The following is a 13,603-nucleotide window of genomic DNA, read 5'->3' on the forward strand; positions in this document are numbered from 1 at the left end:
CATCTGGTCTATCTTCAAAACAGTGATGGAGGCACACGTGTCCAGTCAGAGAAGACAAAGGAGCATGAGTCATAATAACAACTGTCATCACCTACTAAGGAGTTCACTGTGTACTGAGTGCCATGCTCAGTATTTCAGACGCATTATTTTATTTAATCCTTTCAAAAGATCTACATGGTAGACCCTATTATTATTCAGGCCATTTCACAGAACCTCACATTAGGGTCAAAGAGTGCATTCGAGACCACCTTGTCTGATTTCAAAGGCAAAGAACTTACCCTGTCACTAAGCTTGCATCATATCAATTAGACTCTAATGGGTTTCTTCTACTGCTCCTCTCCCATCCCCACCCTCACCTCTCCATGCTCAGCAGCTGCTTCTTCACAGATGAGACAAAGAACTCACTTCATTTTGTCCAGCATAAAGAAAGTGCCTATCGTTCTTCCAATGTCAGAAGGTAATGAACACATGCCTTCCCGGCACCCTGATTTATCACGGAGGGAGCTGACTGTCACGTGGGTGTGCGATTAGACACAGTCATATTCGCTGAGGCAAACATCACCAGTCCAGAGCTTCAGGGCAGAAAGGAAAACAAAACAAAGCAACAACTCGAATTCTGCAACTGTCTCCATGCAGTAACAATGGAGCCAGAAGAATCCCTTGGGGAGAAAAAAGGACTCGTTGCTATCTTCCTGGCCTAAAAGTCATGAGTGATGATAAAAATGAAGGTGCAGCTGGCTGGGATTTTTTAGAACTGAATCTCAAGTGGTCTTCAGATCTCTCATTTATTTCATTTTTCAGGGTAATCACTGATTCAGGGCAGGGGGCGTAGTCTCCGTGATTAGAGACTAGAGAAATTACCCAGTGCTGAGCCCACTTCGAACAAAGACCAGTGACTCACCACGTTACCACTTCAGGCCACAATTTCTCTTAACTGAACAAAGAGGAAAATCGCTTCATGTTTGCAGTGGAAATGTATTATGTTGGAGTCAAGGTTTCTCTTGTTGGAGGAAACCCGTGCTTGTTTGATTCCAGATAGCCCGACTGGATGGTGGGCTGAACTTCTGAGAGCTGCCCTGGGCAACTCTATTCTCACCATTGGGGTGGATGGTAGTGGGTGCGGGACGGTGATGCTCAGGCCAAGGTCTCCTTAGATGGGACTGTATATAGCTTGCCTCCATCTCCCTGAATCTGCCAACTTACCTCTCAGTAGAGAACTAGACCCTGGGGCTCTTCAAGCCTCAGTCTATTCAGGTGCAAAGTGGGGGTGAGGGTGGGGGGGGTTGTAATAACTACATCTCTATCACAGAGTCAATTAAAAGATTAAGCAACAGTGTCATAATGGCTAACATTTCCTAGTATTTACTCTGCGCCAGGCCCTGTTTTAAGAGCTTTACCCATATTAATTCATCTAATCCCCACAAAACCCTATGAGACTGGAACATTTTTAGCTGGATTTCCTCTATTCTAAGACGTGCATTTTCTTTCCTCATTTCAGCATCTCTGAAACTGGGGTACTTCTTATAATTGAAAGTAGGGCATAATTTAGTCAGTAGTTTTGTTTCTTGTTGGCACACGCAGAAAATGGTGATGCCTCTTGAAATGGAAGATGCCTTAGATCAAATACAAGGTGCCCACTTCACAGAGGAGGAAACTGAGGCACAGAGAGGCACTGATTTGCTCAAGGACCCACAACATAATTGAGTGTCAGAGTTGGGGTCCGAACCCATATTGTTTGCTGAAGAATCTGCTCTTTTAATCACAAAGCTAGGATTCACTGAAGCACCCAGTCTAACTCCTGCCTGTTTCAGTGTCTGCCCAAACTAAGGATGCTTCTTGTCCCTCTGCCACCCAGAGACAGAGCTTCTATAAAGGATTCCATGCCTTTATATAGTTTTTGCCAAATGCCATCCCTACATTTCCATTCTAGAACATGGAGAAGGTGTCTGAAGTGCCCTCCTCTGTTTCAGTCTCTTCCAAAGAAGAAAATGTGGACCCATGGTAATCTACATATGCTCTGCTCCCTCCCTCCGCCATGGCTAATCCCATTAAACTTCTCTTTTGCTTCCTTGAGAAACAAAAGGACAAGGGACAAGGAACTTCTTAAACAGATTAGGGCGTCTGATTTAGGGCAGGCTAGACGGTTTCCTCAATAAGACATTCAAGCAGAGGATTTGCACACATTATTTACACTCCCTCCCTCCGCCGAAAAATCTACATGAAGATGCTGTGCAGAGAAAGGTTCCATTGTAACATTGGTTATGATAAAGCAACTTTCAACCCCATGAGAAGAAAAACAGCCAGAGGGCTTCAGGACACTTTTGGGAGTTGCCGCCAGGTGTCACCCATTACACCAGCACAGGGCAGGAAGTGGCATTCCCATTAAGCCCAGCTGATCTCACCTTCCTTCCCTGAGAAGCCAGATTCTTCCTCAAATCACGCCTCACTGGACACCTGGCTGCCTGGCATTTGTTGTGGTTTAGTGGTCTAGTCACTAGGTCGTGTCTGACTCTTTGCAGCCCCATGGACTGTAGCCTGCCACGCTCCTCTGTCCATGGGATTTTCCAGGCAAGAATACTGGAATGGGTTGCCATTTCCTTCTCTAGGGGATTCTCCTTACGTAGGGATTGAACCTGTGTCTCCTATATTGGCAGGGTGATTCTTTACCACTGAGCCACCAGGGAAGCAATCAATGCTTTACAGTAGCTCTAAAAAGTTGAAATTTCTAAAGGCATGATATTTCAAATGTCAGCCAGGGACACCCTAGGGTCTTCATTATTTCCTAGGCAGTGGGGTGTGGGCAGCAGGATTTCCGTGGTTTTGTGCCTGAGGTCTTGTTTATCCAACAGATGCCTGGAAGCCTGCTTCCCTGCTCTTGACCTTCCAGAGTCCTATCTACGCTCCTCTCAAGACAGAGATGGTCTTTTCAACCTCTGCGTCCTCCTCCACTTTCCCCAATGTCTCTAACCCAAGATGGAAAACCTGGTTACATGACCTCTCTCTCTCTCTCTCTCTCTCTCACACACACACACACACACACGAGCCTGAATTATCTGTCCCCTGCATTCCCACTACACCCAATGATACATCCCTCCCATACCATTTATCACATTGCATTACAGTGAACTGTTTATCTCTTTTACTTCCTGCCCCAACATACACACTACAGATTGTGAATATTTTTTAGGCAAGTTTTAAATTTTACAAGAGCAGGTATTTAGCACACAAGAGAAATTCAACATGTTCACTAAATGAATGAAACAACCATGTAACAAAAATCTAGGAAGTGCTAACGACCTAAGATGCTGTTCTTCAACTTTGGACATATCAGAGCATGCTCACAGCAATCCCAAGAGGAGGTCCTATGATATCCCCATCTTACAGACAAGCAACACTGGAGCAGAGAAGTTCTGTAACTTGCTCAAGGTCACAGGGCTGCAAAGAGGCAGATCCAGGGTTCAAGCCAGGCTATTTGGGTCCACTGGCCATGTGCTCACACTCACTACTGATTCTTGAAATATCTACTTCCTTCCCTCCTCTCATTGCTATGCTGGGAAGTTCATTCCCAGAGGGGGTTGCTCTGCATAAAACCCATTTCCGTGTAGCATTCTGAAACCAGAGGAGACACTGGTAAAGACTGCATATTTCAGAGGGAACTCAGTAAGAGGGCTGAACAGTGAAGGCTGCACAGAGCTGTGTCAATCCTTGGAAAGTAGGAGCTCAGGAACGCTTTGGATCACTACATAAGCACAGGTGAGTTTTAAACTCTCTTCTGTGCCTTGACTTTTTTCAAAGCCCTCCTTCCTGGGACAGGACCTTGAGCCACAAGATATACCAGTGCGGGTGGCCCACAGAAGGCCAGTAATAGGCTCTGCTCCCCTCCCACTGTTCACCTACCTTGGCCAACGTAGGGGTAAACATGGGGGTTTGCAGATACAATAACAAAGACACGTTTAACACAGACAGACATAACTGGCCCGCCCAGTTCTGATCATTAAAAACCAGAAACAATTTGATGCCCAGCACTAAACACATACTCATTTTTGATTTGTCTTTCAAACCAACAACAGTATTTCTTGTCCCATACATTCATGATCAAGTGTCAGCATCACCCTAAACAATTTCCATATCTTACTGACTCCTCACACTGTTTCTGCCTACTTGATGTTCCTGTTCACATTTCATAGACAGGAGCAAATAAAGCCTCAGAGATGCTAAGCAACTCATCTCAATAGCTGGTGAGACGCCAAGTCAGGCTTCAAACCCCAAAGACTCTGTAGCCTCTCTACGAAGAGAGAGGATGTGCACGTACCCCAAGCACTGCGGATCTCTGAAAATAATTTCTGCGATGGCAAACCTACAATTCATCTTAATTTTTTCCTGAAGTTCTACAGTGTCACTGCCGATTTATTCCATCATTTTGGAATTACTAGCTAATAGGATGGCCCACTCCCCGTTCTGGCTGGCATTTTCATTCTTCACGAGTAACCAACCACTGATAGCAATAGGGATGTGTCACAATTTAATTACACCCTGACTCTTCTTTCTCCTGATGTCCCTGCTTGGTCTGGAGGCTAATTTCTATTTTTCGTCTTGAAAACACGACTGCTTTCACAAAGAGACAAGAGACTCACCTGTGTTAGGAGAGCTGAGGCAAAAAAGGGAAAGAGGGCCCCGGAGGCAGGGGCACTCTGCATCTTCTTGGTGATTTTGGTCATCTTGGAAATCCTTCAGGCTAAACTGTGTCCAGCAGGGAAGGTTTTGTTTTGTTTTCTCCCCCAGAATCTTCTACATCAGCAGTCACTGGTGTCAAGGGCTTTCCAGCAATTTCTCCCTGACTCACAGGTCCTAATGAGACTCCAGACAGGTTTCTGACTGGGGAGGAATTAACTGGAAAAGTAAGTCTTCTTGGGTTTCCTACCAACAAGATAAGGAAGCCGCCGCGGGGTGAAATCAGGCAAGCCCCGGACTTACTTTTTAGAAAGTCACAAACTTTTATGTTTTTCCACGTTTGGGACGGGGACAGCTTTGTCTTCTAGAAACAAAAATAAAATATGAAACTAAAAAAATAAAACTCCGCTGAAAAAGTCTGAGGGGGGCCCATGGAGGGGCCCCCGGAAATCCATCCTAGGATTGCAGCGGCCAGCCGAGAGGGAGGGAAAGCCACCGCCGCTAACCGGCAGTCCCGGGCCCACGCGGTCGCCTGGCAACGGCGCGCCCAGAGGAGGGCTTCCTATTGGTTGGGATCAATAGGGGCGGGGTCGCGAACTCTCCCGGGCTGCTGGGCCCCTGGCTGGAAGCTGGCGGCTAGCCAGGGAGCCACGTTCTCCAAACTTTGGATTTTCCTTTCAGGCCTGAAGACCTTGACCCTTTCTCTTCGTCTAACTACAAGCGTCTCTTTCCTTTCAAACTCTGCCCTGTCCTGCCATAATTCTCTAGTGCCTTGGGTTGGGTAGATCCATGTGGGCCTTGAACCCGTCAATTATGTTACTGTGAGATTTCTCTGTTTTATTCACCCAACAACCATTCCTACTCATCCTTCAAATCCCTCACAGACACAACACATATTAACACATAAATGTATACATGTATATGTTATGTGTGCATGACATTCAGTTCAGTTCAGTTGCTCGGTCATGTCTGACTCTTTGCGACCCCAGACCTCCCTGTCCATCACCAACTCCCAGAGCTTGCTCACACTCACAGTCCATTGAGTCGGGATAACATCCAACTATCTTACCCTCTGTCATCCCCTTCTCCTCTTGACTTCAATCTTTCTCATAATCAGGGTCTCTTCCAATGAGTCGGTTCTTCACATCAGGTGGTCAAAGTATTGGAGTTTCAGCTTCAGCATCAGGCCTTCCAACAAATATTCAGGACTGATTTCCTTTAGGGTGGACTGGTTCGATCTCCTTGCAGTCCAAGGGACTCTCAAGAGTCTTCTCCAACACCACAGTTCAAAAGCATCAATTCTTCAGCACTCAGCTTTCTTCATAGTCCAACTCTCACATCCATACATGACCACAGGAAAAACCATAGCCTTGACTAGATGGACCTTTGTTGGCAAAGTAATGTCTCTGCTTTTGAATATGCTGTCTAGGTTGGTCATAGCTTTTCTTCCAAGAAGTAAGCTCTTTTAATTTCATGGCTGCAGTAACCATCTGCAGTGATTTTGGAGCCCCCAAAATAAAGTCTGTCACTGTTTCCATTGTTTCCCCGTCTAGTTGCCATGAAGTGAATGAAATTAAGTGCTTGGAATGTGCTAGATGTTGCACTGTCTTCTTATATATATTAACTCAGTCCTCACAGCACATCTTTAAGGAAGGTATTTCCTTACCCTGTTTTACAGACTAGAAAACTGAAGTTCAGAGAGATTGAATGATATGCTTAAGGACCCACAGAAAGTGTGTGAATTAGAATTCAAAGCCAGACCTGTTTGACTCTAAAATCCAACCTCTTAGCCACATGAGCCTGGATAAGACACCTGACTTGGATGAGGCTTAGCTTCCATCGCTTTCACATGGGGAAAGTAGCTGTGCTACAGGTATCAAGGTTAAAACAGATCACTATGTAAAGGCTGAGCACATGAGGAGGCCTAGTTAAGTGGCAACTAGTATTATGTCCTGACACCCCATTCCCAGGAAGAATTAGTCATTTTTGCAGTACAGTGTTCATTTCACAGCAGATATTAATACTAATATTTATTGATCACAGGCTCTGTGCCAGGAGTTCCACTGAGCACTTTACATACATTAATTCATTTAATCCTTCCAGTAGCCCTATAGGATAGGTTCCAGCCTGCAGATTGATTGTACGTATTCTGATTTATGTGCTTTATCCTTGGCATTATTTCACACTGGATCAATCTGACTCTTTTTATCTCTAACCCCTGAGCGGCTAAGGATTATGACATCATCACAGCCACACAATGACCTCACCTTCTCTTTAGAAGGCATGGCTGCAAGATGACTCTACATAAAATTAAAAACACCCAGCCACATAGTTCCAGATGCTGATGCTTGGAAGTAATTATTTTCCTGCCATCATCTAAAGACTGAGTCTGACCTTCCTTTTTATAGGAAGTTTTGGTCCTCCTGCCTTCTTTGCAGACAGCATTAAGCCATCAGCAAACACTTTCAGAAGGATGAGGATAAACTGAATTGTGTTCAGAATATGGGGTGGGGAATGAGAAAAATAAGATAGAATGAGAAATATGTTCAGCCTTGAGCAGAACAAAGGGCTGTCTTCATATGGCTTTGAGGGACAGGCTTGGCAAAGAAGAATTCAACTAGTTTTGTATGAGCCCAAAGAATAGGAAGGTTTAGGCTCAATATGAGGAAATACACAGCAAAATGTTGTTTTAAAAGGTATGAGTTCTGCTACCATATGAGCCAGCAATCCCACTCCTTGGAATACACCTGGAGAAAACCATAATTCACAGAGATACATGCACCCCAATGTTCATTGCAACACTATTTACAATAGCCAGGACATGGAAGCAATCTAAATGTCCATCAACAGGGGAATCGATAAAGAAGATGCGAGACATATACAATGGAATAGTACTCAGCCATAAAAGGGAGCAAAATAGTGTCATTTGCAGAGACATAGGTAGACCTAGAGATGATCATACAGAGTGAAGTAAGTCAGAAAAAGAAAAATATTGTATAACATCACTTGTATGTGGAATCTAGAAAAATGGTACAGATGAACTTAACTGCAAAGCAGAGACAAAGATGTGGAGAACAAACTTACAGATATCAAGGTGGGGAGTAGAGGTGGGATGAATTGAGAGATTGGGATTGACATGAATACACTACTTTGTATAAAATAAATAACTAATGAGAACCTACTGTATAGCACAGGGAACTCTACTCAGTGCTCTGTGGTGACCTAGATGGAAGAAGATCTAAAAAAGAAGGGATATACATATACATATAATTGATTCACTTTGCTGTACAGCAGAAACTAACACAACATTGTAAAGCAACTATACTCCAATAAAAATTTAAAAAATCAAAGGCATGAGTTCTGGGGTCAGACTGACTTAGTCACTAAGCACCCTCAGTGACCATCTCACAGGACAATGATGAAGCAAAATGAGTAAATCAGGTGAAGCCCAGTGCCTAGCAAAAAGGAAGTGCTCAATAAATGTTAGCTCATTTCTTTTTTTATTAACGACCACCTGTCAGAGCCATATTAGAACTGGAAGTAGAAAGGGTCTTGGAATAGAAAAGACCTGTGTTCAAACCCTGGCTCTGTCATTTACTGGTAATGAGATCCTGGTCAAGTTACTTCGCCTCTGCAAGCCTCAGTTTCATCATGTATCATATATAAATAGTAATGGTAATGCCCACCTTGTACAGTTGGAAGGACTAAGTGAAACGATGACTGTACAGAGTCTAGTACCCAGCAAGGGCTCAGTGCATGCTAGTCCCCTTTTCTATTCATGAAGGGGTATGTTCCCCTGAGAGAGAATGAGCTCTCCAGCACTAGAGGCATTCAAACCAATAAGGTCACATTCTAAAGTCCTGGGGTTAAGACTTCAACATAGGAATCTGGGGGGGAAGACACAAATCAAACTATAACAGTGAGCTGCCTCAGACTAAAAGCTCACAGAGGGTTGGATAGATGTTGTTGTGTTTCCCTCAAAAGAGTAAAATCTCCTTATCTTCTCCTATGAATTTTCTGTGGCACCTTTGGGTGCCTCGGCTCACAGTTTTGGAACCTCAGGGCAGGCCTGTTTACTGTCTTTGAGCTGAGTAGCCTGTTTATGCAAGAAGTTAACACCCATGTGAGTAGACATGAAAATAGCATCTAATAGGAGTTCATGGATAATCCCTCGCCTCCGGGCCCCTCAGGCAGGACATCTCTGGAGCATGTTCTGCGGTCCCCCAGGGGTCCCCTTCAGGACTGCCCTGGGGCAACCCCGTTGCCTGCAGCACTTGCCTGCTCACCGAGGACCCAGCATTGGCTTCTACCCTTTCCTATTTCATTTTCCCACTCCCCTTCTAGGACTGCCTGGACAGCCTCCCAATTATTTCCAAACTCTTGTTCCACGTCTGTTTCTGCAGAACCCAAGCTATGTCAGTGTTGACTGAGATAACCAGAAACTCAGACTTAATCAGGTCTGGAAATCTTCCCTCTTTCTCAAGATCTGGACTTGTGACCTTCTTGGGTCATCTTGCCCCATCGTCAGCTTCTTCACCTCTGCCCTCATGGATACATCTCTAGGCATTGCTGGGTATTCTCTGCATCCCTTAAACACTGAGAGGCCAACATGTTTTCAGATATGCAAATACATCCCCCAACAATGAAATATTTGACAATTCAGATATGAAGTGATTGTTTAATTCTTAATTCCTGCTTGATTTATACATAATGGAAACTGAAAGGCGTGAAGCGACAGGTATTCTATCCTCCCAATTTGCCCCAAAGAAAAGCATTTGAAGGGATTAAAAATAGATGTATCAAGTAGAAGAAAAATTTGAGAATGTGTCTGATGCCAGCTGGGGTAGCCCAAGTGAAATCTCCAAATCTGCTAAACACTTGCATTTCAGTCAGTACTACATATGTCTAGCATTAAAAACCTATTGGAAAAGTCATCATTTTCTGAATATCTTTAATATACTTGTCTGTGTTGTATCTAGCACCCAGGGAACTCCTTCTGGGTGTTTTTACTGAAATGTCAGCACTGGATTTACAAATTATGGGGCCCAGGGCAAAAGTAAAGCTTGGGGCTCCCGTGACACCTGGTAACTGGCAAAATCTATTGATGACTTGCTGCCAGGATGAAATATCACTGGATTATATGTATTAGCACTAACTCTACTGATTCCTGTATTTCATTAGATTAAAGAAGGATGACTATCTGCGGCATGGCCCCTTGGGGGCTCTTTGGCCCATTCTGGCCCAACTCCATTCTCTAAATTACACCCCAGGGGGAGGGCAGTGAATTTGAATCTTTGTAAACAAAGAGGAGAAAATGTAAAGTTAACCTCTCTCCCCTCCCCTTTCTCTTTATTCTGATTCACCAGACCCAGCAGCAGGGGATGTGGTATGGGCTACAGGAATATTCTTCGTGAATTTCCCCCACTGGGGAGCTAGGATATGGTGGAAGCTACTTCCACAGATAAAGCTTTCCATTCCTTCACACTTCAAGGTGCCATGTGTGAGGCTGCAGGACAGATTGGAATAAGGGGATTGTGAATCCCATCTTGCCAAGATAGAAACTGAAGTTCCTGGGATCTAGCACTTTGTTAGTGGTGTAGGTGGCCTGAGAGTCCAGGTTTCATGATTCTGAATTTAGCGGCTTCAGCACTCTGCCGCACTGGCTACAGGCTTCAAGGCGTGTGTGTGTGTCCTTGTGTGTATGCTCACGTAGCAAAATAACCTAGGGTTACCTCTGCAAGGTCTGCCAAAACAAGGGATTTCAGAGCCACCAGGGGCCGGGGGGCATGGGGGTGATTGACTTCCCTAGGCTACTGGGAGATTTCCTTTAACATCCACGTACATCTCTATGGGGAGGATGGATAAGTTAGGAATTTCAGAGTAGAATATACCCACTACTGTATGAAAAATAGGCAATAAAGATCTACAGGAAGCACAGGAAACTGTACTCAATATTTTGTAATAACCTATATGGGAAAAAGAATCTGAAAATACCTATATCTATGGGCTTCCCTGGTGGCTCAGTCAGTAAAGAATCTGCCTGCAATGCAGGAGACTGGGATTTGAGCCCTGGGTCGGGAAGATCCCTTGGAGAAGAAAATGGAACCCACTCCAGTATTCTTGCCTAGGAAATCCCATGGATAGAGGAGCCTGGCGAGCTTTAGTCCATGGGGTTGCAAAAGTCGGACGTGATTTAGTGACTAAACCACCACCATATATATATGTATATATATGAATACGGTGCGTGTTAAGTTGCTTCAGTCATGTCTGACTCTTCACGATCCTATGGACTAGGGCCTACCAGGCTCCTCTGTCCATGGGATTCTCCTGGCAAGAATACTGAAGTAGGTTGCCATGCCCCACCCAGGGGATCTTCCCGACTCAGGGACTGAACTAACATCTCATATATGTATACATATACCATATATATACATACATATATACGAATCACATATATATATCTGAATGTGTATATATGTGTGTGTGTGTGTGTGTGTGTGTGTGTGTGTATGAATCACTTTGCTATACACCTGAAACTAACTCAACATTGCAAATCAACTATACTTCAATTAAAAAAAAAGACACATATACAAAAAAGACACCTTCATCAACACCCTCCCACTCCCATCCCTGGTAGAAGAACATTCTCCTGCCACATATTCCCATGATTTCCAAGTAGCTCACAATTTCCTGTTCAGTACACTCTAGCCTGCTTCCTACCTGTATGAGTAGAATTCCATGTCCCCTACCCCTGTAAGAAACATTCAAGTTCTAAACCCTGGGGTGCCTGTGAATGCGACCTTATTTGGAATAAGATTATTTGCAGTTATAATCATGTTCTGATGAGGTCATACTGGATTAGGGTAGGCCCTAAACTCATGACCAGTATTTTTATAAAAAGAATAACGTTTGGACATAGAGACAGAGGACACGCAAGGAGAACTATAGTAGGGAATAACAAATGTGACTCCATATTAGATCTGTTTCTTTTACTTTAACCTTTGTATTCTGTTGTTTTTGCTACAAGTTAATCACTAAAGGGATGTTGCCTTAAGGTAGCATAATGGTCCGTCTCAGAGAACCTGCCCCCTACTTTCAACGACTTACCACTTTGTACTTTACCTCCTCACCTCCCCTCTCTTTGTTCTATCAAAGAAACTAGCATCCAGAGCCCAGTAAGGTAATTCTCTAGGACATTAGCCTGCCATCTTCTCGGACTCGTGGCTTTCCAAATAAAGTTGCTATTCCTTGCCCCAACACTTCATCTTCTGATTCACTGGCCTATCATGTGGCAAGCAGAACCAGCTTGGACTCAGTAACAGAAGGGCAGGTGAGAACAGAGGCAGAGGATGGAGTGATGTGTCTACAAGCCGAGGAAGGCTGTGGATTGCCGGCTGTAAGCTGCCTTTTCCTAAACACACGCTGCTATTTTCCCTGATCTCCTGCCTGTGTCTCCCATTGGAGCAACCCACCTAGAAGCCAGAGGGCATGAGAGCCTGTTGGTGCCACAGAGGCGGATCCGGAGCAGCAAGTAGAAGACGATTAGCATAAAGCACACCTTACTTTACACTGGATAGCCTTTTTCACTGTTGGCATTTTTGCCTAACCCATGTGTAAGCATTACTTTACAAAGGCACAAATAAAAGTAAATGTCAGTTCCCTTCCCCATTGTACACACAGAAGCAAAGAGAAAAGTACAGTCCTCCGAAAAAAGAGAGAACAAATGGCTTCCTATTCCAGGTGCAGACCTTGGGCACAAGTTTCTTCCCTAGAGGGCGCAGTGTGCTAGGCAAGGCTGCTAGATTGATCATTACGAAGATGAAGTTGAAATGTCCGTATTTTTGTTTATCTGACCCAAAAGCATCTCTTCCCCCTTGCTGCATTCCCCTGCACACCCTGCTTTTCTGAAAAGTGACAGCTAAGAATTTAGTTTACTATGCTGTTTCCTCTATCTCTTTCCCTCCTCCTTTTCCTACCTCTCTCCCTATGTTTTCCCTCTAATTTCTTTTCATAACTTATAATTTTGAACTCACAATTTAACTACCCATTCAGAGGCAATTTTCCTGCTTTTACCTTCTTCTAGGCATCATTGTTTAGACAGTCTGGATGGGGTGGCCCAATTTTCAACTTCCTGACATCTACCTTCAAGAGACTTTCTCTGCCTTCTCTCTCTGGCTTTGTCCTCTGCCGCTGACTGCGTCCTGTTCAAGGACAGCCTCAGAAGTACACAACTATTTCTTGTCTGGCAGTCGCCCGACTTCTGGCACTTTGGCTAGAAACTGTCTTTCTTTCTCTTAGCTTCAGTGACACTTCTTTCTCAATAAAATATGCTCTTTCAAACCGGTGTTGAGGAATATGACATTTGGAATACATAATATCTGTATTCTAACATATACCTTCATCAGACAGTAGCTAAAAGCAGAAAAGGAACTCATTGAAGTGGAAAATCCATTCAAAGCATTTGCATATCTGCCACCCCCTAGCCACCCCCACACTGTCCTATCCCTAAATATGTTTTCCAAGTTTCTGATTTTTGTTTGCAAACTTCTTTCTTCCACTGAACAATCATGAAATCAAAATGAACTTTTTTCTTCTTACTTTCATAGCAACATTTGTTGGTTGTAGGAAAATTACAAAGAATTAACCAAAAATAAAAGTGCAGTTATTACCTGGGTATATTTCTTCCAGATATTCTTTTCAGAAGGTTTTTAAAAGTATACTTATGTTTCAAAATAAAAATAGGCTTTAAGAAATTTTTGACTGTAGAAGTAACATATGTATCTTTAAAATTAGATTTTAGAAAGCATACACACCTTATATATAGATTCTTTTTTTTTTAGAATCCACATATGACATCACATGGTATTTATCTTTCTCTGACTTATTTCACTAAGTATAATATTCTGTAGGATCTATGCATTAAAAAAGAAAA

General features: G+C 43.6%; 1 protein-coding gene across 8 annotated transcripts in view; it reads right to left on the bottom strand.

Moving 5' to 3' along the window:
- The window catches only part of CCDC60 (coiled-coil domain containing 60), a 176,881-nt gene extending 171,672 nt beyond the window's left edge, over positions 1 to 5,209 (bottom strand). For 7 of the 8 annotated variants that reach the window (XR_812377.4, XR_812378.4, XR_812376.4 and 4 more), the window contains exon 1: positions 4,635 to 5,209. Coding sequence is in view for 4 of the 8 variants with exons in the window: in XM_024977749.2 (XP_024833517.1) it covers positions 4,635 to 4,718 (84 nt within the window). In the remaining 4 variants the exon portion in view is untranslated. The remainder of the gene's footprint in view (positions 1 to 4,634) is intronic. The other variant, XM_024977746.2, reaches the window with a different exon arrangement.
- Between the last annotated feature and the right edge of the window lie 8,394 nt (positions 5,210 to 13,603).

Source organism: Bos taurus, chromosome 17 (assembly GCF_002263795.3).
Source record: "Bos taurus isolate L1 Dominette 01449 registration number 42190680 breed Hereford chromosome 17, ARS-UCD2.0, whole genome shotgun sequence".
NCBI lineage: Eukaryota > Metazoa > Chordata > Mammalia > Artiodactyla > Bovidae > Bos > Bos taurus.